Source organism: Typopeltis vanoorti, chromosome 10 (genome assembly GCF_054136105.1).
Source record: "Typopeltis vanoorti isolate ZY-2024b chromosome 10, IOZ_Tvanoo_1.0, whole genome shotgun sequence".
Taxonomy (NCBI): domain Eukaryota; kingdom Metazoa; phylum Arthropoda; class Arachnida; order Uropygi; family Thelyphonidae; genus Typopeltis; species Typopeltis vanoorti.
In genome coordinates this window covers 52,560,515-52,586,811 of record NC_143558.1, presented here as the reverse complement: position 1 = coordinate 52,586,811, position 26,297 = coordinate 52,560,515, and the positions used below count along the sequence as shown (strand labels likewise).

Here is a 26,297-nt window from a genome sequence, read left to right as displayed (position 1 = left end):
GAATTAAGGTAAATAATAGATACAATAGAAATATCAAGTTATGTCTGATGCTCTATTATCAGCAATCAAGAATAGGTGATAATGAATCCTCATATGTCAGATACAAGATACCAAAAAGTCTGCTGGTTTAAATCCCCACCTTGGATGTGGATGTTGGTGAAAATTCTTAGATAGTAAATCAATTTCATCACTTGGTTTGAGACCATCACTCTGTTTATTAGAGGTTTGAAATGGCAGGTTTCACATTAGATCACCAGAGTAGAGAATCTGGATAATGTAACCTTTTGGTCCACCTCTGATACTAATACTTATGCACTGTAGGTTTATAATCTTTTGTCAGTGGGAGTCATATATAAAGGATGAGATATCCCTTCATTAACCCACCAGGTAAAGAAACTTTGATTAATAATAATATTATTATTGCTATTATTATTATTATATCAATCCGATACACACATATTGGAGGTCACAAGGCCTATATACATGTGATTGTACATAATTAGAGGAAAACAAAGAAATGGTGATGGCCTGTTCAGTGGAGTAGTGCCTGTGGAAATATGCATCAAAAAGATATGATGCAGAAACAGCACATCTAAGGAAAAGTGGTTGGAGGATGTAAGTGAAAGGATGAGGTTCATCTATTAATGAATAATTCTCTTCTGGAAACAATAAATATTCTGAGGGTGATTTTTAGTACACCATCCCAAATCTGAGAACAGTATTCTAAGATCAAACAGATTTGGAATTTATAAAGTGTTAGGAGTTGAACCAAAGAGAAGTATCATTTAGAATGCAAAAGAATACAATGCCTTCTTGAAGTCTGAGGTGGCTATGGACATGATGTATTTGTGCCAGGATAGGAGATTGTCCTGAAATAATAGAAAAATGAAATTAGTTGGTAAGAAGAATTATCAAAAGTGAGGGGGAGTATGCATCATCTTTCTTATGAAAAATAAGATAGAGTGCATTTTAGTAGCATTAAAATTCATGAGATTATCTTCATCCCACTTGAAAATGGCAAGGAAATCAGTGTTTACAGTATGGTTATAGGTGCTTGAAGCTTGAGTTATTTGAACTTGAACTCTGCAAGGTTTCGTATATTATTATTATTATTATTATTATTATTATTCAGGCCTCCATGGAGTCAAAAGACTCATCGCAGGAGGTCCTTTCTAAGAAACACAGTCTATCATACCACTCCTTAAATGCATTGACCGTTCTCACTCTCACCACTCTATCAGGCAATGCATTCCATGGTTCAACCACCCTCCATGCAAAGAAACCACTCCTCATCCTCTTTATCATTAGCAAATTTATGAATAGGAATTAATTTTAGTGAGAAGATCACTGATGTACAGGAGAAAGTGAAAACACATAGCCTTGAGCCTTGTACACCAATACTGATAGAAAAATGTGATAACAGTGGACCATCCACCATGATATGCAATGAATGACCACACAGGAACCTGGCAGGCCACTTGCAGAAGGTAGGAGAGACACCAAATTATGGACACTTGGCGGGTAGGCAATGAAGCCACACTCAATTACATGTCCTGGAAACATCAGGAAATGTACACACAGTGATAATGCTGGAAAAGACATCTGACAGGATACTACATGGAATTTTGTTACATAAACTTTGCAAATTGAGTTAAAGAAATATTAACTCAATTAAAGAAAGAAAGTTAAAGAATATTATAAGGCGCAGTGAATCTAGGAGAAGGCAGTTACCTAGTTGTGTACTGCAAGTATACTGCAAGTTACTCTTTATATCATTGTATATCAATGATATCGGAAATGATTTAAAGGAAGATATCTAGTTTGTCTGATCGTGGCACAAAACTAGGAAGAATGACAGTCAATGAAGATGATATAGAGATAATGCAGGTTGACTTAAACAGGCTGGCACTGTAGGTAAAGGATAACAGCTACCATGTTTAATGTGGCAAAGTATAAAGTAATGATCTTTGAAAAGAAGCATGAGCTGTATACTGTTATACTGTACTACATTGATCCAACTGGACTGCAAGAAATTTATGAGGGAAGATTTAGTGATGATTGTGGAGAGTAAGTTAAAGTTTAGATTGGCATATTGCAAATGTGGCCAAAATAGTTCATAAGACTATTTTGATTTTAAAGAATTAGGCATAGGGAGTTTATTTCTCTTTATAAGGCTTTAATAAGCACATCTTCATTACTATGTACAGATCTGGTGATCTGGATTCCTTGAATATAAGAAGATGGTGAAGAGGAGTCAGAGAAAAGCGACTAATGACAGGTCTACAGAATGTTTCCTGTAAGGAAAGACTGAAGGTTTGTTGGATACAAAGGTTAGTAGAGAAGACATGATAAAAACATACAAGTTATTAAAGGGGTTATATAGGACTGACAGAAGACTTTTCTCAATAGATGGCAGGAAGAATGAGGGGATCACCTGGAAACTGCATAACTGTGAAGATTAATGTTTTTGCTTGGCGGCTTGTAAATAGTGAAATAGATTGTGCTTTCTTTCATATTCCACACTATCTATGATCTTGCATATTTTGATACATCATTTTACTACTTGAATATAAGAGATACATGACTCAACATGATTTAACCTCAGTATCTTTCAGGGTCTAGCTTTGACTGATAACTCAATAAAGGCTGAAACTGGTCTGGATAATGACCACTCACATAATGCATAGCAACATAAATGTCCAAAAGGAAGTATGCTTTGCATTATAGAATACTAAGGCAGTTGATGTTAAGTCAACAGCTTCCATATACAAGTATCCTAGTCAGGAAGATACTTCACACACAAACTTCGTTTGCTTACACTTGAGATAGGATTAAACCAAGAATATAATTTCTTGCCTATTATAATTTACGTGCTAAACCAAGTAAAAAAACTTTTGCCATTTTCAATGTAATATTTAGTTCACACATAAAAATATCATATCAATAATATCAGAATAGATTTAAAAATTAGACTATAAATGAAACCTCAGAAATAAAATTAATGACTAACCTTGTAATGCTCAATCTGTGTTCGAATCTCTACCATATCTCCTTTTGTAACAATTCTGCTGCTGATTTTGGATTCTATCTCATCCAGCCATAGTCTGAAGGAAGAAATATTCTGAATAAACTCTAAAAGTCTATTGAGCACTGAAGATAGGACACTGCTAGCTTCTCTAGTCTGCTGACTTAGAATAGAAAACTGATTAGTTAAGGAATCCATCTCATCCCGGATTAATGCCTGTGCAGACTCGGGCACTGTACCTAATGCTTTTGATCCAGTTTCACATGCATTAGAAAGGAGCTGCTGTCCTTCAGGAAGAGATGCTATCACATTCTTTAAGAAACAAAAGAAACAGAATAATAAATAATAATTAATTAAGTAGTGGATAATTTTAAAACTATAAAATTAATTAATTCCTTAATGAATACTAAATAAGCTCATGATTTAATAAGAGTTAAATCATGCATTCACCTGCTTTTCATTTCATAACTTAATCTAACTCCATGTTTCAGAAATTATAATAAATACTGAATTTTGGAGTTATTTTGTGATATAAAATGAATACTGTATATAATTTATATGATTTATAAATCATTTTTGTCTAATTTTCAAAATTATTATCATTAAGTGAATAAAATAATAAATATCTATTTTAAAAATTTTTTCTAGTCAAATGTGACTTTTTTTCTGTCATCTGTTGGATTATATTATTATTATTATTATTACGTGACACCTCCAGGGAGTCCAGAGACTCATCAAGGAAGGGCACCTACTCTCCAGCTCTCCATCTCCACCACTCAATCCACCAACTATAACTAACCAACACCATTTACCGTCCACCACTAGTATTTCCACAAACAATCGCAAACATCCATGCCCACGGCGGGATTCGAATCCACAGCCTTTTGGCTGGAGAGCAGATATGCTAACCGCTCGGCCAACCAGGCTGGTGATTACTAAATAAGCTGATATCTTGCATTATTTTTCTATACTCCTATTTATTTTTCTATACTCCTATTTAATATGCACCTCCACAGTGTACCTGGAAGAATAACAAAACAGTGTGCTCTTTGATTGTGCCTTTTGAAACCTAATGCTAAGTGGGATTCTCATCTTGATGAGAGGAATCTTTATATGGGTTTTTTCAAAAATGAAGGTGAGTTAGCTGATCTCATACAGAGGTAATAGGGCTTTTTCTATCAGAACCTCAGGTTTTTCATCCTGCATACAGGCAAATCAGCCATGAGAGCACATACAGAAAAATACTGTTGTTGGTAGTGGTGGATGGTAGATGGTATTGATGGTAGTTGTACTGTCATGTGAAATTGGAGAATTAAATAGTATGGAAGACACTGAGATGTATGTAGTAGAGTATAGTAGAGTGTCCTTCTACTGAGTCCTTGAACACATGGTAATAATAATAATGATGTTATGCTAACAAATTACTCGTGTTTTTGAAAATTGTCAGATTTCAGATTTACACCTACTTCCTGTTTGGGATGTCAAACTACTTGTCTCTTCAAATTGATTGAATCATACATCACCCTGTATTTATGAAAAGTATTTAGGCATCTCTACTTACTAATTGCTGCCTGTATCATTTTCCCCGTTACTATAAGAAACGCTTTGCAAAGAAGGCATGTTCAGGCAAAATGAGGCCCATCACTCAAGCCAAATGACTGTAGAGTCAGTCTTACTCCTTCACTTATCTGCTTTATGGCTCTTGTGGGATGTAAAATTCACTATCTTTTCTCTCTCACACAGTGTCATATTTCTCCTATCAGACATTTTTTTAACTAATTTTTTTTAATGCCAAAATCTCTTCCCCATTATCTGATTAAGGTACCTACAAGTATGAAATTATTTCATCTACTGATTTTTCTCTGCAGATTGCTCTGAATAGGGATATGTTAATTTACTACATCCTGTATACAGTGATCACTCAATTATCAAATCTTCAAAAGCACCTCAGTAGCACAGTTGGAAGAATGACAGTACATTGCACCTTACAAATGAAAAAGAACAGAACAGAACTTTGCCAATGATGCAAAGTTGGGGAGGGCTACAAGAAGTAGCGCAGATGTTGTGGCCTTGCAGAAAGATCTGAATAGACTATGTGAGTTGACAAATGATTGGAGCATCAGTTTAATGTTGAAAAGTGCAAAGTCTTGAAATTTGGCAGGCAAGTTTGGGATGCAGGGTATATAATTAATTGAGAAATTGTAAAGGAGGTGGTGGAGGTGAGAGATTTGGGAGTGATGGTGGACAGAGACTTGAAGTTTAGGGATCACATTGCTAAAATTCTAAGAACATCCAAACAGATTATGGAAATAATGAGGGGAACATTGACATGCAGAAGTAAAGAGGTTATGGTTCCCTTGTATTATATTTTTTATCAGGCCACATTTTATTATTATTATTATTATTTAGGCCTTCAAGTCCCCCTCCCGTGATGAGTCTTTTGACTCATCATGGAAGGTGGACTACTGTGTACAGATTTTGTTGCCTGGTTTTCATGGGGTGGGATAAGGATGTAGTGGAGAAGATCCAGAGAGAGTTTACTAAGTTATTGCTAGGTCTATGGTATGTCAGATACAAGGGGAGATCGAGGGAATGCAATTTACAGAACCTTGTGAATAGAAGAAAAAGGGAGGATATGATTAAGACATATAAGTTGGTGAGGGATTGTTATCAGATTAATGTAGAGAAGATAATTCATAGAGTGAAGGGTAGCAAGGATAAAACTAGAGGCTATCCATAGAAGCTATAAGGAGGGTGTGAGCAGGGAGTGAGAAGCAGGGTTTTGTTTTGGTGGAAAGTGATTGGTGAGTAGAAATCATTGCCTAAAAGTGTGGTTAATGTAGAAACTGTGAATAGTTCGATGATCTTTTGGCATGACAGAGTATAGACCTCGCATGATGAGTCCTTTGACTCCATGGAGGTCAGATGTTAATAATAATAATAATAAATGGGTATTGTGTCAACTCTATTATGATTATCATTATTATTATTACCTTTTAAAATTATCAATTTTAGGCTTATCATTTGTCATGTTATAACATTATGAATAGAAATCTTATAATTACTGTACATCTAATTCCACCCTGCTCCTACACTTCCTTTCTTATTATAATTATTATTATTTTCTTGATCTTCATGACTCATTGTGAGAGGTCGACACTAATCAACACAAAGTCTATCATACCACTCCTTAAATTCATCCACAGTCTGCACATTCATTCCGCAATCAGGCAAAGTATTCCATAGTCCTTCCACTCAACTAACCCTTCCATATCCTTTCAGTTTCTACAGAGACATCACTCTTTATGAAAATTTCAAGTGGTAGATGATTTCCATCACCTGGTGTGAGAGATTTTTGTCTCTTGCCTTAGATAAAACATACCCTTATTACACTCTCTCTCTCTCTCTCTCTATATATATATATATATATTCGAATTCATTTACTCAGTGAAAATGATATGGAATGACTAAACGCTGAGAATAATAAAGAATGGGGTTTAATAGGAACACTACTAGTTTCGTTGATAAACAACTTCTTCAGGTTTCAGGTGTCTAACTACAAAGAATTATATACACAAAAAAACTACAGAAATATTACATAATAACGACAACAGATCTAATATAAACTGTGGTACAGTTTAAACTGGATTATATGCTACAGTTCCAGCTGTATATAACTACGTGCAAGAGATATTGCGAGAACACCAGTACTGAACAGTAGAAATGTGTGTATCAGATAAATTGTAGCTGAGACTATTATTCAGGTGGGTTGAACCAAGTGAAATTTCTTTAGATTCGAGAATGTGTCTCTCAAGTTCATTATAACACTTATGTATGTTTGAAGTTTGAGACCAGTCTATAAGATGTTGGCGGCCTTCGTCGGAGTTTATAGAGAATAGGACGTGGCTGGAGAGAGCGCTAGCTCGGGTTCTGTTGTGGGAAATATCTCTTTGATGTTCCTCAACACAGAAAAGGATAGATTTATCCATCTGACCATAGTAAGGCTTTCCACAATTACACATAATCTTGTAAACTCCTGGGTACTGAAGGAAATGATGTTTTTCTTTAGGTCGACTGAGGATGGAACAGAGTTTAGGAAACGTAGTGAAACATGTTTCGATGTCGAATTCCTTAAGAATTTTAGCCAGTTTGGGAGAGAGGGAACTGATAAAAGGTAAAGATTTTGCCTTTTATCAGTTCATTTTTGAGAAAGGTCATTTTTTTTCTAAAAAGGACCTTTCTCAACAATGGTTTCTCTCTAAAAAATATTGAAAAATTTCTTTTTCGCCATTGCCAACCTACTACGGAAGACTCTTCCTCCCCAAGAGCATATATATCTTTGCCTTTTATCAGTTCCCTCTCTTCCAAACTGTCTAAATTCTTAAGAAATTCAACATCAAAACATGTTTCAGTACGTTTCCTAAACTCCATTCCATCCTCAGTCGACCTAAAGAAAAACATCATTTCCTTCAGTACGCAGGAGTTTACAAGATTATGTGTAATTGTGGAAAGCCTTACTACAGTCAAATGGATAAATCTATCCTTTTCCATGTTGAGGAACATCAAAGAGATATTTCCTACAACAGAACTGATTTTATAATAGTTCAAAGCTAACTGATTTTATAATAGTCATTTTATAGTAATACGATGTTTCTTATAGTGTTTACTTGCTTTCTATGTTCTCACGCATGAAGAAGTCGGACAATCCGATGAAACATGTTGCGTTTTGAATAAATTTAATTGTTATTCTAGTCTTGGTTATAGTCAGTATATATAAATATGAACATATCCCAGTACCGAGTTAATACTACAAATATATATATATATATATAGAAAATATATAGAAAATGCCAGTTTTCTCTGAGATCGATGCTTACATGTAACAGGTGATGATTTTCTTTCCTCAGACTTTCCTGTTGCAGCTGGTGTTCCTGAGGGATCTGTCATTTCACCCACTCTCTTCCTGATTTTTATAAATGACCTGCTCTCACTCACTGTAAACCCTATTCATAGTTTTGCTGATTATACTGCACTCCACTCATTATATTCATATGATGGTCTTGCAATACTCAGATATGTAATGCTTCAAGATATTCATCTATAATAAGTTCTCTGAAAAGTATCCTTGATTTGGATGAAAGCAACCTAGTCAACTTTAATGATTCCAAAACACAGTTTTGTTTGTTTTACCATAAAAAAGACCCGAGAAGATCTTCTCTGCTTATCAGAGATCTTTTCTGATAATGCTGCAGCAGCAAGACCAAATCGCTTCTTGGACTGACTCTTACTCCAAACCTTTCCTGGTACAATCATATCACTTCTATAGCATCAAGAGCTTCCAATAAACTTTGCATCCTTTTCTGGTCAAGATGGTACTTCCCTGCTGAACAGTATTCCATGCTCCTTCCACTCAACCAACCATTCCGGTTACTTATTCTTAGAATCACAATTTTAAACCACACTCACAAAGAAGCCAAAGAAATAAACTGTTTTAATGTGATTAGTTTTGTGACAAAACTTTGTTTCACTTCATCAGGAAATAGAACAAACCAATTCACTGACTTGTGATCATGCTCACCCACCAATGGGAGCATTATTATCTAATACACAATTATATTCACTGTGACTATTACCAAATCTAACATTTTATGACTTTGCACTGCTTTCATCATTGTCTAAAGTAGTTATTTCAGAGGACTCCTAGAAATACATTCAGTATGGTTAGATGTGCAAATTCTCTTTTATGCAAAAAAAAAGATTCCTCTTTCAAATCTGCATAGAGAAGAAGAAATATCATATTACAATTCTCCATCAGAATCATCCTCATTTAAGTGCTCAACCAGTTTGCTTAAACATGTCATTATCAATACCTTGATATTTCTAGGTGCACAATGACATCCCATTAGTTATCCTATTCTGTTTATCTCAATCTCACACCAAACAGTCCAAAAGAGTTACCGATGTTACTGCAGCCTTAAAGACATTACACGCGCTGCCATCTATTACCTATGCCTTGATATGATACACCCTCCTCTTTTGTCCTTTTGTGTGGACAAAAGTCAAGAGAGAAGGACTCTGTTGATGCTCTTTTGTGAAGAGTTGGAGGTTGGGGTCTTTAGACAATACTTCATGGGAAAGGCTTTCCAGAAGCAGATGGAAATGAAAGACAAACAGCAGTAGAAGGCTTTCAGTGGATGACATTTAGGCAACAGTTGCTCATGTAATTGTAAGTTTAGAAGAAATGGGAGAAATTATGGGTACACATTCGGCTGAACAGCACACTTATGAAGGTACCTGTAGAAAAGGCACAATGTTGGAGTGCCTGTGAGAGAAGGGATATTAATTAGCTGAACTGTCATTTTTTTATGGCCAGCATCAACAATTTTTAGAAGTGTACTATCCCAAATGTGAGAGCAGTATTCTTAAGATTGGACAGATTTGGGACTATACAGAATTGGTAGCTCTTTTCATTTTCCAATTGGATTGATAGGTTTGTCTAAAAAGGTCAACACTGATTATGAAGAGGAGGCCTTGTTTTAGTTTGCATTTTAGGATAAAGTGGAGAATGTCTCATAAGAAAGACTCATAATACAGTGAGATTTTTGAATTTCATGAGTGATTTGACAGAGAACAAAAAAAGGATATTACATAGGATATCGAACTCTATTATAAGCAATATCATAAGGGACTTTGTGGCATGCAGTACTTGCGGCATGTATGCGTCTGGGGAATTGGATATGTGGCTTGTGAAAGAGAGTGTATGTGCACAAAATGCAGGCAGTTGGAGGAAATAAGTGCATTAGAAATATCAATATCAGACCTTGTTGCTCCAGGAACAGGGAATGAATGTAGGAAGACAAGTAGTGTGATAGGAGAGAATGAAAAAAATATATATATGAATGAGAAAATAATAGTTGATAGTTTGGAAGGTGTGAGTGACTGTGAAAGTGTAGGAGATGATTTTGTTTGGGAGAGGAATTTAGATGAAGAGTGACTGACCTGCAGAGGGAGATAGATGAGCTGAAAGAGGAGGGGAATGTCTTGTGAATGAGAACAGAAGTTGAAAGATAAGATTAGGAGAATGGAAGAGATAAATGCAAGGCGAATCAGAGTAGGGGAGAGAGAGCATTTTGGGAGTGTTAGAAGAGGAAAGAAAGGAAACAGCAGAAGAGAGGGAATGAGTGAGAGGTATGGGGGTGCTAGAAGAGGAGAGAATGGAAACAGTAGAAGAGAGGGAACGAGAGAGAGGTATGGGAATGCTAGCAGACAAGAGGATGGAAACAGTAGGAAAGACGGATTGAGAGAGAGAGATATGGAAGTGCTAGAAGTAGAAAAAATGGAAACAGTAGGAGAGAGGGAATGAGAGAGGGAGAGATGTATGGGAGTGCTAGAAGAGGAGAGAATGGAAACAGCAGTAGGAGAGAGAGGTATGGGAATGCTAGAAGAGAGAATAGCAGTGGAGGAGAGGGAATGAGAGAGACCTATGAAAATGAAAGAAGGGAAGAGAATGGAAACAATAGGAGAGAGGGAATGGTAAGAGGTATAATGTATGGCGACTCAATGATCTGTGGTGTTGAAGATAGGATGCGTGAGGAGTGTTTGCCAGGAGGAACAATAGAAAGGGTGGCTATGGCAATTAAGAGAGGTGAAAGGGTGGATGAGATGATTGTGATGGTAGGAACAAATGACTTGAGTGGTAATGTAAGTCGGGCAGTGAGAGATATGATTTGCTTGAGGCTGTACGGAAGAAGACAGAGAAAGGAAAAATAGTGTGCGTGTTGCTTAGGTATGATAATGATGAACTGAGCAGAAGAGCAGTAATATTGAATGACATAATAGCTAGAATGTGTGACAAGAGAGGAGTGGTATATGTGGATGCTTGGAGTGTGTTTGAGGAAAGAGAGGAATTGTATGTGAGAGACCGCTTACATTTGAATGAGGAAGGACGTAGGCATCTGGAGAGATTGCTGTTCTGAACAAGTCAGTGTGTCCCAGGGAGGATGATAGCAGGGGTGGCCTCTTGTGGGAATGGATACTTGGAAGAAGGGGGGACGACATCAGGTAACACTGAGCCCAGTGGAGGCTAGAGGGGGGATAATGCTGGGTATAGAAACAATGGCATTTATATGCTTTATACTAATGCCAGGAGAATCCAGAATAAGGGAGAGGGTTTGGTGGCACAGATAGCATCAACCTGGCCAAACATTATTGGGATCACTGAGACGTGGTTGACAGAAGAGGATATAATAACAGGAATAGAAGTTGCTGGGTACAGCATTTTTCGGCAGAATAGGAGGGGAAAGCGTGGTGGTGGGGTACTGCTTATGATAAGTGACAACCTATGTCCTCTAAGAGTGGAGGCTTTGGAAGGCAGTGAGACAAATAATTTTGAGAGCATATGGTGTGAGGTAGAGGTGGGCAAGACAGGATATTTAGTGGGGTGTTGCTACAGACCCAGGAGCACAGAGGATTGGGGCCAGGAGATGTTTAGACAGTTAAGTTTGGCAAGCGCAAGAAGAATGATTGTTATGGGAGATTTTAACTACAGTAGTATAAATTGGAGAGAGGAAGATGCATGTAGCAATAGGGGAATGGAATTTCTAGAATTCTTGAGGGACAAATGTCATAGGCAACATGTAACAAAAGGAACAAGAGGTTCACGAGTTTTGGATTTGGTTATAGCACGAGAAGAGTTGATAATAACTTCACAAGATTATGTGAAGAACAAAAAAATTTCTATGGTCATCCACCTAAATTATATGGTCTACCTAAAGATCATAAACCAGGTATTCCATTAATAGCATCCGTTCACTGTGTAGGATGTCCCACAATCTAAATTATAAGTAAATTATATTTATCTAAATACTTATCCAATTTATGTGCAATTTCTACTATAACTTCAACTTATATAAAAAAACATTTGGGATTTTAAAAATAAAATTTGCAATCATTATTTAGGCCCTTATAATCAGCCTAGATATTGTCTTTGTTTAATAATATTTCTTTAAACATACACCATACATCATACTTCGAGAAGAATTTCCTTCAGATATTGTTAAACTATTTGATTTTGTTATACACTCTGGCTCTTTCACCTTTCAAAACAAATTATATCAACAGACTGAAGGAGTAGCTACGGACAGTCCTATTTCTCCAACCATAGTTAATTTTTTCATAGAACACTTTGAACAATGTTGCTTTGATAATATTTTACCTAGACATACACATTAGTACAAGATATGTGGGTGATATTTCCTACCTGACTGACATTGGGTATAGCGTCTGATCTTGCTTCCTCCAGATAATCCTTGACTATCCCTCATGCATGGTGAACATGCTTCCTTTGCAGATCCCTATGCCATGGTACTACATCAAGCTGCCTTCTAAGTGTATCATAATAACCTGCCTTGTAATTTCACAAATAGAATAGAAATATAGAGAGTATAAATAGTATAGAGATAGTATAGCATGAGTATAGAGAATGCCAGAACAAGTGTGCAAGAAAGACAGGGAAACTGGGAGGCTCAGGGTGGACAGAGTAACACAGTGTGAGAAAGGTAGATGCTCTAAGAGGATGTGAATGCATATATAGACAAAAAGGGAAGGGGATGACTGGGAACAAGGGAAAACAGTTGGATCTGAAGGAGGTTCGAAGATGAATAAGGAGAAAAAGAAATGGCTTGAGTTAAGCATGGAGAAGTCACTTCAAATAAATGGTGTCAGTAAAACTAGCTATAGATACAGAAATAAGCTGCTGTGTTTGTATACAAATGCTAGAAGTGTAAGAAACAAGGCAAATGAAATGGTTGTATTAATTGAGTCTGTTCACCCAAAAATTGTTGGAATAGTGAGACATGGTTGGATGAGGATGACATCCTGAAAGGAATAGAGATGGAAGGGAATGATGTGTTTTGTGAGGATAGAAAGGTAAAAATGGAGGGGGGGGGGAGTGCTACTGATGATAGAGAAAGAATTAAATCCATACAAAGTAGAGATGCAAGAGGGAAATAGTACCAGTGTTTTGAGGCAGTGTGGTGTGATATATAAAGAATGAAATATATATAGAATGAAATACTTAGTTGGATGTTGTTATAGATCTGGTAATGTGGATGGTAGTGACTATGAAATGTATAATCAAATTATCCAACAAATAATAAAAGGGTGATTATTATGGACAATTTTAACTATGGCAATATAGACTGGGATGGTGAGACAGCAACTGGAAGCAAACAAAATGAGTTTCTTCAGTTTTTGAGAGACAACTACTTCAGACAGCATGTAAAAGAGGGCACATGAGGATTCAGGGTCTTAGATTTGATTATCTCGTCAAAGAATATAATTGTAAATGAGGTGTCAAATCACCCTCCAGTTGGTTAGAGTGATCATGAAGTGATTACCTGGTGACTATGAAGAGCTCAGGAGACAGCATGCAGTCTCCTGAGATCAATTCAGCTTGGAGGATATTCAAGAACTACAGTATCTAGTAGAAGCATTGTCTAAATATATTCCAAGGGTCAGAAGGTTGAATAAGGTAGGTGTGAATGGATGAATGAAGAGATTATGCATGTGATACAAAGAAAAAAGGCATTATGGAAGCAGCATAAGAGAAATGATAATAACCAATTCCATGCAGATTACAAAGACCAAGCAAGGAGGGAGACTTAGTTGGTAAGGGTGGCAAAAGTAAAGTATGAGCAGCAGTTAGCTAATGAAACCAAAAAGAATCCTAGGGAGCTTTTTTGATATGTAGCCAGCAAAAAAAGAATGATTATGGAAAGATGACACTGACTGGAGAAAATGGTATAAGGACAAATACTGTGCAAAATATAGTGGAGATACTTAATGAGCAGTTCATAAAGGTCTTTCATTCTTATGAATGTAACATCATGGAGAGATTGAGAGCAGTTGATGACGGGGAGGAGAGACTGACTATAAGTGTGCAAGAGGTGTATGGGGAATTGAGCAAGCTTGATGTTAATAAGGCTGTGGGACTTGATAATATATCGAATGTTGAATATGAGGAAAGGTTGAGAAGATGCAATTTGCAATCTAGTGGTAGGATGGGTGATATGAGATAGACCTACAAATTAGTAAGGGGGTTGTTATAGGATCAATGTTGGAAAGGTTTTACGTAAAATGGTGGGAGATGAGGGGAGAACCAGAGGTCATCTCTGGAAGATATATAAGGAGGGAGTGAGCAGAAGGATGAAAAGCAGGTTTTTTGCATGCAGAGTTGAGAATAATTGGAATGACTTGAATGAGAGCATGGTGTCTGCAGAGAATCTGAGTGTGTTTTATATGCAGTATGATGAGCTGCGTGTATGACAAAAGGACCAAGGATCTCCTAGATGAGTCTTTGACTCCATGAGGATAATAATAATAATAATAATAATACCTCTTCTTAAATGGAATTTCCATGTTTTGAGTCAATGTTGTCACCTTAGTTATGAACAGGTCTGATACTATAACAAGATCGAATACTCTAGAACCCAAAGCCCCCACTGTCAATTTCTGTTTAAAGTAATTATCTTTCAGTAAGTGCATAAATTCCATTTCATTCACCTTATCCCATCTCTGAAGCTGAAGTGTCCCCCCATAATAATTACTCGACTCGCACTTATTGCACTAATCTGGTGATGCATGTCTTCACATCATCCCTGGCAACTCCTCGCCTATATCAGCAACTAATTTTATATTGTGCCCTATTGGCCTCAATCTCACACCAGAGTGACTTCAAAGAACTACCATTTGCTTGATACCACTCCTACTCTTGTTGGCTTCAATTCATCTGCTTTGATCAGCAGTATCCCATCACTTGTCCTGTTTTTACTCTATCCTCCCTGAAAATACTAAATCCATCACATTTTATCTCTATGTAACTATGTTATCTGTTGTTAGCCAAGTCTCACTAATGCCTGTAACTTTTAACATGGCCACATTAACCAATGCTAAAAACTCCTCCCTCCTATTCCTGATGCTTCTAGTATAAAGAAATCATAGAATCCCTTTAGACCTCCACCCACCTTTACAATCAATATTCTTACCTGAGAGAATAGATTTTGCATTTTTGTTTATTCACACACACACTTGTTTGCATCTATCCTAATTTTTTTTAGTTTCTCTGACTTTGCACTTCTGCACTCTCAATGAACAAAGATCTCTAGACACCTAACTCCAAATCCACTTACATGCAGACCTAGCTTCTCTAGCTTCATCTATTTCCTGGAGTACAGTGCCATCAATGTCATACACAGCTTGTAATCCGTTTATCCCAAAATGCATAACTTTACATTTCTCAACATTAAATTGATACCCATTATCTTTTGTCCATATTGACAGCCTATTTAAATTGTCCTGCAAGCTCTCCACATCACCTTGATTAAGTATTACTCTTCTTAATTTTGCATCATCAGTAAACAACTGAATATTTCCTTTCAGGTTATTTCTTATATCATTTATGTACAAATTAAACAGCAATGGTCTTAGCACTGAACCTTGCAGCACACCACTAGTTACCTGTTTTCACCTCAATTCTTCTCATCCACATACCACTTTTTGATATCTGTCCAACAGCCACCCTCTTATCTACTTAAACAGTGTTATATCCATCCCCATTTGTTCTAATTTGCATAACAGAGTTCCATGTTGTATTCTGTCAAACATCTTTGCAAAATCCAGAAGAATCATTATGTAGCCATTTTCTTTATCCAACTCTGCTGTTCCTCTATTATAAAATGTTAATAAATTACTAAGGCATGACCAAGCCTTTGCAAAGCCATGTTGCTCCTCATTCAGTATTATATTTTTATCCACCCATTCTCGAATTCTTGTTTTGGCCACTTTTTCCAGTATTTTTACCACCACTTCTGAGATACTGATTGGTCTACAATTTGTTACTGCAGTCTTTGAACCTACCTTTAGAACTTTACCAGAGTTGAGATTTAAATTAAAGAGCCTGGTCAGAGGCATTGCCAGTTTCTTTGCACATTGTTGCAAAACCCGAGTTGATATTCCATCTAATCCCACAGCTGTATTATACTTCTATATTTGTTTCCTTTGGAATAACTTAATACTGTCACTAATGTTAATATGCAATAACTTGCAATAATGTTATTACAGTCCTTGCACATTGTACAGTAATAGTGACATACAAACACTACTATAAACAAACATACAAAATATACAAACAGCCTTTCTGTGTTAATCCCTGAGGATTACTACATTGTGGTAAGCAGGTTAACTACTTATAATTACATTTAAGTCTCCTTTAATATTACTACCATTTAACCTATCTGTTAATACTAAGTGTACAATTGAATTAATAAATGCAATAAAGTGCCTCCGTAGCACAATTGGAAGAATGACAGTACATTGCACATGTCAACTAGAAAAGCCCTAAGTTTGATTCTTGTCATGACACAAGAAGAATCTTTATATAGGTTTTTTTCAACTGTAGGTGAGTTAGCCGATCTCATATGGAGACTGCATGTTTTTTTCTCCCAAAAACTCTGGTTTTTCATCCCGCATACAAACAAATTGGCCTTGAGTACACATGCAATTTACAGACAAAAAATTCCAGTGGTGGTGGTGCTGGGCAGTAGATGGTGTTGGTGAGCATGGTAGTGGTGGTTCACTGTAATTGGTGGAGACAGAGTTGTAGGTAGGTGCCCTCCCTTGATGAGTCTTTGGACTCCTTGGAGGCATCATGTAATAATAATAATTATAATAATAATAACAGTTTATGATTATTAATTTGAGAGAGCTGTCTCTCTTTCTTGTGTTAATTAAAGAAATGTGGAAGTCAAGAAGGAAATAAAAACTGACCTTTAAGCATTGTAATTTCTTTTCTAAAACTGCTTGATCTCCTTTCAGTTCTTTATTGCTTTCAACTATAGTCTTGTTCTGTTCAAGCCATTGCAAAATCAAATCTTTAGCTTTAGTAAATTCACCTTGGTTACTCAAAATCTTCTGCAATTTTGATACAGACTCCTAAAATGCAAATGAAATATATATTTCATATATATATATTTTTTTTCTTTTTTTTTTCTTCTATTTAAAATATAAGATAAAAAATAGTATAAAAAGAACATTTTTTAAAAAAATATTCCAACTTGACCAAGGGCAAATAAATCAAGATACTGATATACTCACCTCAGGGACTTATTTCTAGTGAGCAGGGAGTGGAAAATCTGAGATACTTGATGCTTACTTCACATAATATATATCTGTTATATCATCTGTAGACTAGTTCCTCCCCTTGTTTCTCTCTCTCTCTCTCTCTCTCTCTCCTTTTCTTTCCTTTTTGCTCCTTCTTTACTCCATTTCTATTAGAATATTCAAGGGCTGAGGTGTGGCGGGGTGTATCATTCCTGTCTTAGTGAATTCTCTTCTTCACGGCAGTGGGATTCTGCTTTCTTTCCCAGGTATTTTCCATGGAAGGGCAGCCTTACCTAGGCTGCCCTTCCATGAAGTCTGGTCAGCAAGGCAGGATTAGTCTAAAACCTCCTCAAATGATGAATAATAAGTAAGTATAAAGGAGGCATATACAATGTAATATAACTAATAACAGAAAATTATATGTGTGTACCTACAACTGTAGGTCATTAACAGGAAAAACAAGACTATTAGAAGTATAAAAGATAAAATGGGAAATCCTTGGATTGAGTGAAACTTGGTGAAAAAAGTATTGATCTAAAGAATGGATATCTACTCTATAGATATGGTGACAATCCAAGATATCAGGGATGAATTGGCTTTCTAATTAACTCCTCTATAAAAGATCAAATACAAGAAATAGAAAACAACCCAAACAGGATTATACAACTCTATAAATAGATTATGTAAATTAAGAATTATACAAGTTTATGCACCAACCTCAGACCACACAGAGGAAGGAATAGATGCATATTTTATGAAACACTAGACCAACTAGTAAATAGCACTGATCCATTCTTTAGTTTGATGGAAGATTCAATGGTAAAGTAGGTGTAAGATATGCACATCTAACAGTAATTAGAAAATATGGACTGGGCCAAAGGAATGAAAATGGAGACAGATTGATAGAATTTGCTGAAAGTAAAAGGTCTCTACATAATGAATACCTTCTTCAAAAAAAAAAAAAAAAAAAAACAAGGAAGAATGAGAAATGGATATGGTGAAGTCCAAATGGAGAGGTGTTTAATGAGACAGACTATATATTAATAAACAGAAAATATATTGTCCAAGACACAGATGTTATAAATAGTTTTGATATAAGTAGTGACTACAGATTAGTGAGATCAAAATTATAACCAATGAAAGAAGGAAAAGACAAAAACTGATAAAAAGTAAAAAATCCTCTGTTAGTTTAATAAATATGAATGACACTTGGATAAAACTATCAAATAATAACTGAGAATTAATAAACAATGCCAGAGAGATTATATTATTAAGTGTGTATGACATAGGGACTTAGCAGGCCCCTTTGTTACACAGCTCCTCATGCATTAAACACATTCAAATTCTCTGCAGACATTGCACTCTCAGGCAATTCATTCCAATCATTGACAATTCTCCATTCAAAAAAAACATGATTCTCACACCCTTGCAAACACCCTCCTTATACAGCTTCCAAGGATCTCTTGTTCTCCAACTATTTTATGGAAGTCTCTTCAACATTAATTCGATAACAACCCCTTACCAACTTATATCTCTCTATCACATCAACCCTTTCCTCCTATCCACTAGACTCCATAAATTGGATCGCCTCAACTGTTCTTTATATTCAACATTATACAACAAAAATTACCTAAGTCATTGGTTTTGAACTGTTTCCGATCCGTCCTCATTCTTTTCAAAACCAGGTGACCAAGTCTGTGAACAGTAGTTCATATGTGACCTAATCAAGGCCTTATAAAATGGAACCAGAATCTCCTTACTTCAACAAGTCAGTGTCCTCTGCATCATTTACAGAATTTGTCTTCTCATCATCATATTCACAAATTGTTCTCTAAATTTTAGATCCTTATCCATCAGCACCCTAAGAGCTCTTATTTCCTAAACCTTCAACAATGTATCTGCACCAAGTGTAAATTTTACATCCCATTTTTGTTTCCCAAATTTTTATTATTTTATTATTATTATTACGGGTATCTCCATGGAGTCAGTAGACTCATTGCAGGAGACCCAAACTATAAAAACAATATCTATCATATCTCTTCTTGAATTCATTTACAGACAAAGAACTCACAACTGAGGGTAATGCATTCTGCTCATTCGCCACCCTCCAGGCAAAAAACCTCGTTCTCACACCCTTGATAACTGCACTTTTCCTTAATTTCCAGGAATGACCTCTTTGTTCTTCCATCACTATCACACAGCTGAAACATTTCCCATGCATTAATCTTATAAAAACCTTTTAGCAATTTAAATGTTTCTATCATATCCCCTCTTCTCTGCCTATCAACCAACCTCTGCAATCCACAAGCTCTCAATCTATCAATGTAGGGAGAATTTTTTACATCACTCACCAACTTAGTCACTCTCCTCTGAACCCTCTCCACAACCTCCTCAACTCCAAGGAATCCAGGTGACCAGACCTGAGCACAGTACAAATGTGGAAGAATCAATGCTTTATAAAGGGGGAATATTAACCTCTTTATCTCTGAATGTTAGTGTGTTCCCCAATAACCAAGTAATCCTATGTGCAATCTTGGACACCTCAGCAATGTATCCCCCTGAACTTCATCTCCCTATCCACAAACATCCCTAAGTCCCTAGCCTCATCAATCTCTTGGAGTACCGTTCCATCAATGTAGTACACAGCTGGTAAACTTTTAATCCCAAATGCATAACTTTCCACTTTTCCACATTGAACCGATATCCATTACCTTTTGCCCATTTTGCCAGCTTATTTAAATCATCCTGCAAACTCTAAACATCGGCTTGATTTTTTATTGCGCTACTCAACTTTGCATCATCAGTAAACAACTGAATATCTCCCTTTAAGCCATTTCTTATATCATTTATGTATAAATTAAACAACAATGGCCCATTTTCAAACCTTACATTTAACAATACTGAACTGGTATCGCCAGTACTGTATCCATTCACTCAGCATATTCAAATCTTTGGATACCAAAAAACCACAAACCTGCTCTACTTCTCATAGTTTGATGATGCAAGTTTGGGATGGTTCAATGGAGCCATCCCAAACTTGCATCATCTTCAAACAACTAAATATACCCATTCAAATCGTCTACAATATCTTGACATACAAGATGAACAGCAATGGCCCTAAAACAGACCCCTCAGGCACACCACTAGTGACTTTCTCTGCCTATATAGCTCTCCCATACACAACTTGCTGATACCTATGAGAAAGCCAATCTCCAATCCAATGCACTAGTCTAATATTCAACCCCATCCACTATAGTTTGACTATCAACTTACCATGTGGTAATCTATCAAAAGCCTTTGCAAAATCTAAGTATACTACTGCGTATCCATCCCTTTGTTCAATGGAGCCATCACTTTAATGCAATAAGTAAGAAGATTACTAAAACATGACACCCCTTAGCTAATTCATGTTGTCCATCAAAGATAATAACACCACTTTTGTCAACCCAATTCTGGATCCTGCTTCTCACCAGCCTCTTCAACACATTAACTAACAACAACTGACACACAAGCCTATAATTTGATGCTTGAGTTCTGTCACTTCCCTTATAAAGTGGGCACAATCTTGTCTACCTTCCTATTTTGGGACTTGAAACAGTGCAAGATGCATATTAAACAAATATGCCAACACAGGTGGCAACACTCCCTGGCACATTCCTTCAAAATACATGGTGATATATCATTAAGTCCCAATGCCTTATTAACATCAAAATTTCTCAATTCTCCATATGCTTACTTACAGTAAGTCACTCCTCCTCATCATCCACTGCTCTCAATCTCTCCATGATGTCACATTCACAAAGATGAAATATCTTTATGAACTGCTCATTAAATATCATAACTACATCCTCTGCAGTAGTTGTCCTTTTACCATTTTCTCCAAGCAATGTCATCTTTCCATAATCATTCTTTTTTTTTTTTTTTTTTTTTTGCTGGCTACATATCAAAAGAACTCCCTAGGATTCTTTTTGACTTCATTAACTAATAGCTACTCATACTACACTTTTTCTATCCTTACCAAATGAGTTACCCTCCTTGCCTGTTCTTTGTACTTCTGATGGAATTGATTATTACTGCTCATCTTCTGTTGCTTCCATAATGTATTCTTTCTCTATATTGCATGCTTAATCTCTTCATTGATCCTTTCAAAACCTACCTTATTTAACTTTCTGACCAGTGGAATATATTTAGACATTGCATCAACTAGATAGTTCTTGAATATCACCCAAGCAGCATTGATCTCCTTTCCACACAACTCCTCATAATCACCAGTGTTAGGGTTCCACATATGCCCTTTTCTTACAGAAGTCCTCATGTGTTTAGCAACCATCCAGGTAATCACTTCATGGTCACTTTCACCACTGGTGGGAGATCTGACATTTATAATAACATTCTCTGATGTGATGATCAATTCCAAGACCCTAAATCCTAATGTGCCCTCTGTTATATACTTCTTCTTCATGTAGCTTCCTCAGTGAGAGGGTGCAGCACCATGTCCTTCCAGTTCTCTCTGTTGGTGGCTTTCCTTTTTGTTTCTGCATAGCCATGTGATCCTGTCCATGATCTTATATCTTCAAGCCACGTCCTTCGTTTTTTTTGCCTCTTGATCCTTTTCCCATAATTTTTCCTTCTAAAACTGTTAGTATCCCCTGTTCTGCTGAACCTCTCAGTACATGTCCTGATTAATTTGCTTCTGTTTTCTGCTATTAGAATGGTATCATCAGCATATCTAAGATTGTTGTATTTTATACCATTGATACTAATTCCTATTTTTTGTTTTTCAATCTTTTTCATCATTGTCTCACTATAGATATTAAATAGATTTGGTGAAAGGATACAATCTTGTCTAACTCCTCTTTTTATGAACTGCTCATTAATTATCATAACTACATCCTCTGCAGTAGTTGTCCTTTTACCATTTTCTCCAAGCAATGTCATCTTTCCATAATCATTCTTTTTTTTTTTTTTCCTACATATCAAAAGAACACCCTAGGATTCTTTTTCACTTCATTAGCTAACTGCTACTCATACTACACTTTTTCTATCCTTACCAACTGAGTTACCCTCATTGCTTGTTCTTTGTACTTCTGATGGAATTGATTACAATTACATTACATACTGCCTGAGGTATTTGTTCATCAAAAACTCAAGAAATTCATTTTCTTTACTTCCAGTTGCTATCTTGTCATCTTAATCTATATTGGTGGAATCAACCAAAAGAAGGATGAAGGAAATTGTCTTAAGAGAGAATAAAAAAAAAGATGAAAAGAGATCTAGCCATGAGAAATAGAAAAAAATTCTCAAAACTATGTAAACCAATAAGGCAAAGGATGAAACAAGAAATTAGAAACTTCAGAACAAGGAAAATCAGAATTACAGTAGAAAACAATGAGTCAAGAAGGAGGGTGAAGAGAGTTGTTCATAGGACAAAATAAATGAATAACACTTAAAGATGAAAATGAAGTACTAATTAAAGACAAGGAGCAGATCATAAGAAGAATAGAATTCTTTTATGCCAAACTGTATGATAATTTCCAGACTTAAACAAATATGAAAACAAAAATGTAATATCTCAAATGGAAAAGAAAGAAATACGCCCTGGTGTTTTAATAGAAGGTCATTATGCAATGGGTAGCATGCATAATGGAAAGACACTGGTTGAAGATGAGTTACCAATAGAAGTTCTGAAAGGAGATGGTGAAAATTTGTACATCATGCCTAAGAAAGAAGAGAATACCAAAGAGTTGAAATAATGCTATCTGTATTATAGTTTTTAGGGAGACAGAGAAGATATTAAAAATTACCACATGACAAGTCTTCTTTCAACAATATATACAAAATCTTTTGCTGAAATCATTAACAACAGAATATAAAATAAACTAGATTTTTGCCAACCTTTAGAACAAGCAGGATTCAAAAAAAATTACAGCACTGTTGATCATATATATGTAATAAGAAAATTCATCAAAAAGATAAACGAATAACAGAAATAATTAGGTATGGCATTTATTGATTTTGAAAAGACATTAGATTATATTTGAACATAAGTTTTTTTAGAAACTCTTAAAACTGAAGAATTAAAAATGGAGAAAATGGTATAAGGACAACTACTGTGGAAGATATGGTAGAGATACTTAATGAGTAATTCATAAAGGTCTTTCATTCTCGTGAATGTGACATCATGGAGAGATTGAGAGCAGTTGATGATGGGGAGGAGAGATATATGGTGTATGGGGAATAGAGCAAACTTGATGTTAATAAGGCTATCAGACTTGATAATATATCACCACATATTCTGAAGGAATAACCCAGGGAGCTGATCTGCCTTGACATATATTTTTAAATACGAGTCACTGGATCAAGTTCCAAAGAAGTGGAAAGAGGGAAAGATTGTTCCGCTTCATAAGAGAGGTGATAAAACTGGCAACCTATTCCACTCATTCATCACTTTTAAAGCAAAAAATCTAATTCTAACACCCTTGATTAACTGCATTCTTGTTCAGTTTCCAAGGATAGCCCATAGTTATCCCACCAACACCAGCCCTGTTTTGAAAAATTTCCTCTGGATTAATTTTGTAAAAATCCTTCAGTCAAAAAATGTGAGTGAGAAAATAATAGTTGATAGTGTAGAATGCGTGAGTGACTGTGAAAGTTTAGGAGATGGTTTTTGTTTGGGAGAATGAATTTCAATTTAGAGTGACTGACATGCAGATGGAGATAGAGGAGCTGAAAGAAGAGGTGGAATGTCTTGGAAGAAGAATGATAAGTATGAAAGATGAGATTAGAAGAATGGAAGAGATAAATGCAAGGCAAATCGGAGTAGGAGAGAGAGAGAGAGAGAGAGTTTCGGGAATGATAGGAGAGGAGAAAAATTTGTGAATGATAAAAGAGGAGAGAATGGAATTGGATACGGAAATGGTGAGAATGGAAACAGGAGAGAGAGGTATGGGACTGCTAGAAGAGGAGAAAATGGAAACAGTAGGAGAGAAAGAGGTATGGGAGTGCCAGAAGAGGAGAGAATGGAAACAGTAGAAGAGAGGGAAATAGAGAGAGAGGTATGGGAATGCTAGAAGAGAAGAGAATGGAAACAGTAGGAGAGACTGAATGAGAGAGAGGCAGGGAAGTGCTAGAAGAGGAGAGAATGGAATGAGAGAGAGATATGGGAGAGCTAGAAGAGGAGAAAATGGAAACAGTAGGAGAGAGGAAATGAGAGAGAGAGAGAGAGAGAGGGGGGGTATGGGAATGCTAGAAGAGGAGAGAATGGAAACAGTAGGAGAGACGGAATAAGAGAGAGAGGTATGGCAGTGCTAGAAGAGGAGAGAATGGAATGAGAGAGAGCTATGGGAGACCTAGAAGAGGAGAAAATGGAAACAGTAGGAGAGAGGGAATGAGAGAGAGAGAGAGAGAGGTATGGGAATGCTAGAAGAGGAGAAAATGGAAACAGTAGGAGAGAGGGAATGAGAGAGAGGTATGGGAACGTAAGAAGAGGAGAAAATGGAAACAATAGGAGAGAGGGAATGGTAAGAGGTATAATGTATGGGGGGCTCAATGATCCGTGGTGTTCAAGATAGGATGCGTGAGGAGTTTGCCAGGAGGAATGATAGAAAGGGTGGCTTTGTCAGTTAAGAGAGGTGAAAGGGTAAATGAGATGATTGTGATGGTGGGAACAAATGACTTGAGTGGTGGTGTAAATAGGGCAGCGAGAGATATGAGATTCTTGCTTGAGGTGGTATGAAAGAAGACACAGAGAGGAATGATAGTGTATGTGTTGCCTAGGTATGATAATAACAAACTGAGCAGAAGAGCAGTAATATTGAATAACATAATAGCTAGAATGTGTGACAAGAGAGGACTGGTATATGTGGATGCTTGGAGTGTGTTTGAGGAAAGAGAGGAATTGTATGTGAGAGACCGCTTACATTTGAATGAGGAAGGACGTAGGCATCTGGAGAGATTGCTGTTCTGAACGAGTCAGTGTGTTCCAGGGAGGATGATAGCAGGGGTAGCCACTTGTGGGAATGGGTACTTGGGAGAAGGGGGACGACATCAGGTAACACTGAGCCCAGTGGAGTCTAGAGGGGATAATGCTGGGTATAGAAACAATGGCATTTATATGCTATATACTAATGCCAGGAGAATCTGGAATAAGGGAGAGGAATTGATGGCGCAGATAGCATCAGCCTGACCAAAAATTATCGGGATCACTGAGACGTGGTTGACAGAAAAGGATATAATAACAGGAATAGAAGTTGCTGGGTACACCCTTTTTTGGCAGGATAGGAAGGGAAAGCGTGGTGGTGGGGTACTGTTTATGATAAGTGATGACCTATGTCCTCTAAGAGTGAAGACTTTGGAAGGCAGTGACACCAATGATTATGAAAGCATATGGTGTGAGGTAGAGGTGGGCAAGACAGGATATTTAGTGGGATGTTGCTAGACCCAGGAGTACAGAGGGGTGGGGGACCAGGAAATGTTTAGACAGTTGAGTTTGGCAAGTGCAAGAAGAATGATTGTTATGGGAGATTTTAACTACAGTAGTAGAAACTGGGGAGAGAATGATGCATGTAGCAATAAGGGAATGGAATTTCTAGAATTCTTGAGGGTCAAATGTTTTAGGCAACATCTAATAGAGGGAACAAGAGGTTCAAGAGTTTTGGATTTGGTCATAGCATCAGAAGAGTTGATAATAACTGACATTACTTCTCTCACACCAGTTGGAGGGAGTGACCATATGGTTTTGACTTGGAAAATGAATAGACATGCAGGAGTATCAAAGAGAAGGGAACGAATATGGAATTATAAACCAGGTGATTATAATAGTCTTAGACGTCAACTTGGGGAAGTTTCATGGAGGGAGGAATTGGAAGGTCGAGATATCATTAGTGCATGGGAAATTATGAAAGAATATTTGTTAGCAGCAATGGTAAGTTGTATACCACGAGTGAACAAGAGGACACAATGTGGAGTAAAGTGGATGTCAAACAATATTAAACAGAAATTGCATCCAAAAAAGAGGCTGTGGAAAAGATATAATGAGACGGGTGAAGAAAAGATGTATGAACAGTATAAGACACAGGCCAGAAGAGTGATTAGTATGATAAGAAAGATGAAACTG

The 26,297-nt window shown here is 36.5% G+C and overlaps 1 protein-coding gene across 1 annotated transcript in view; it reads right to left on the bottom strand.

Moving 5' to 3' along the window:
* Positions 1-26,297, bottom strand: part of LOC150102416 (muscle-specific protein 300 kDa-like) — a 1,203,500-nt gene that overhangs the window by 388,044 nt on the left and 789,159 nt on the right. The window contains exons 52-53 of the mRNA XM_090399574.1: positions 16,850-17,014; positions 3,011-3,337 (exon numbers count right to left, since the gene is read on the bottom strand). Of these exons, the coding sequence (XP_090255700.1) occupies positions 3,011-3,337; positions 16,850-17,014 (492 nt within the window). The remainder of the gene's footprint in view (positions 1-3,010; positions 3,338-16,849; positions 17,015-26,297) is intronic.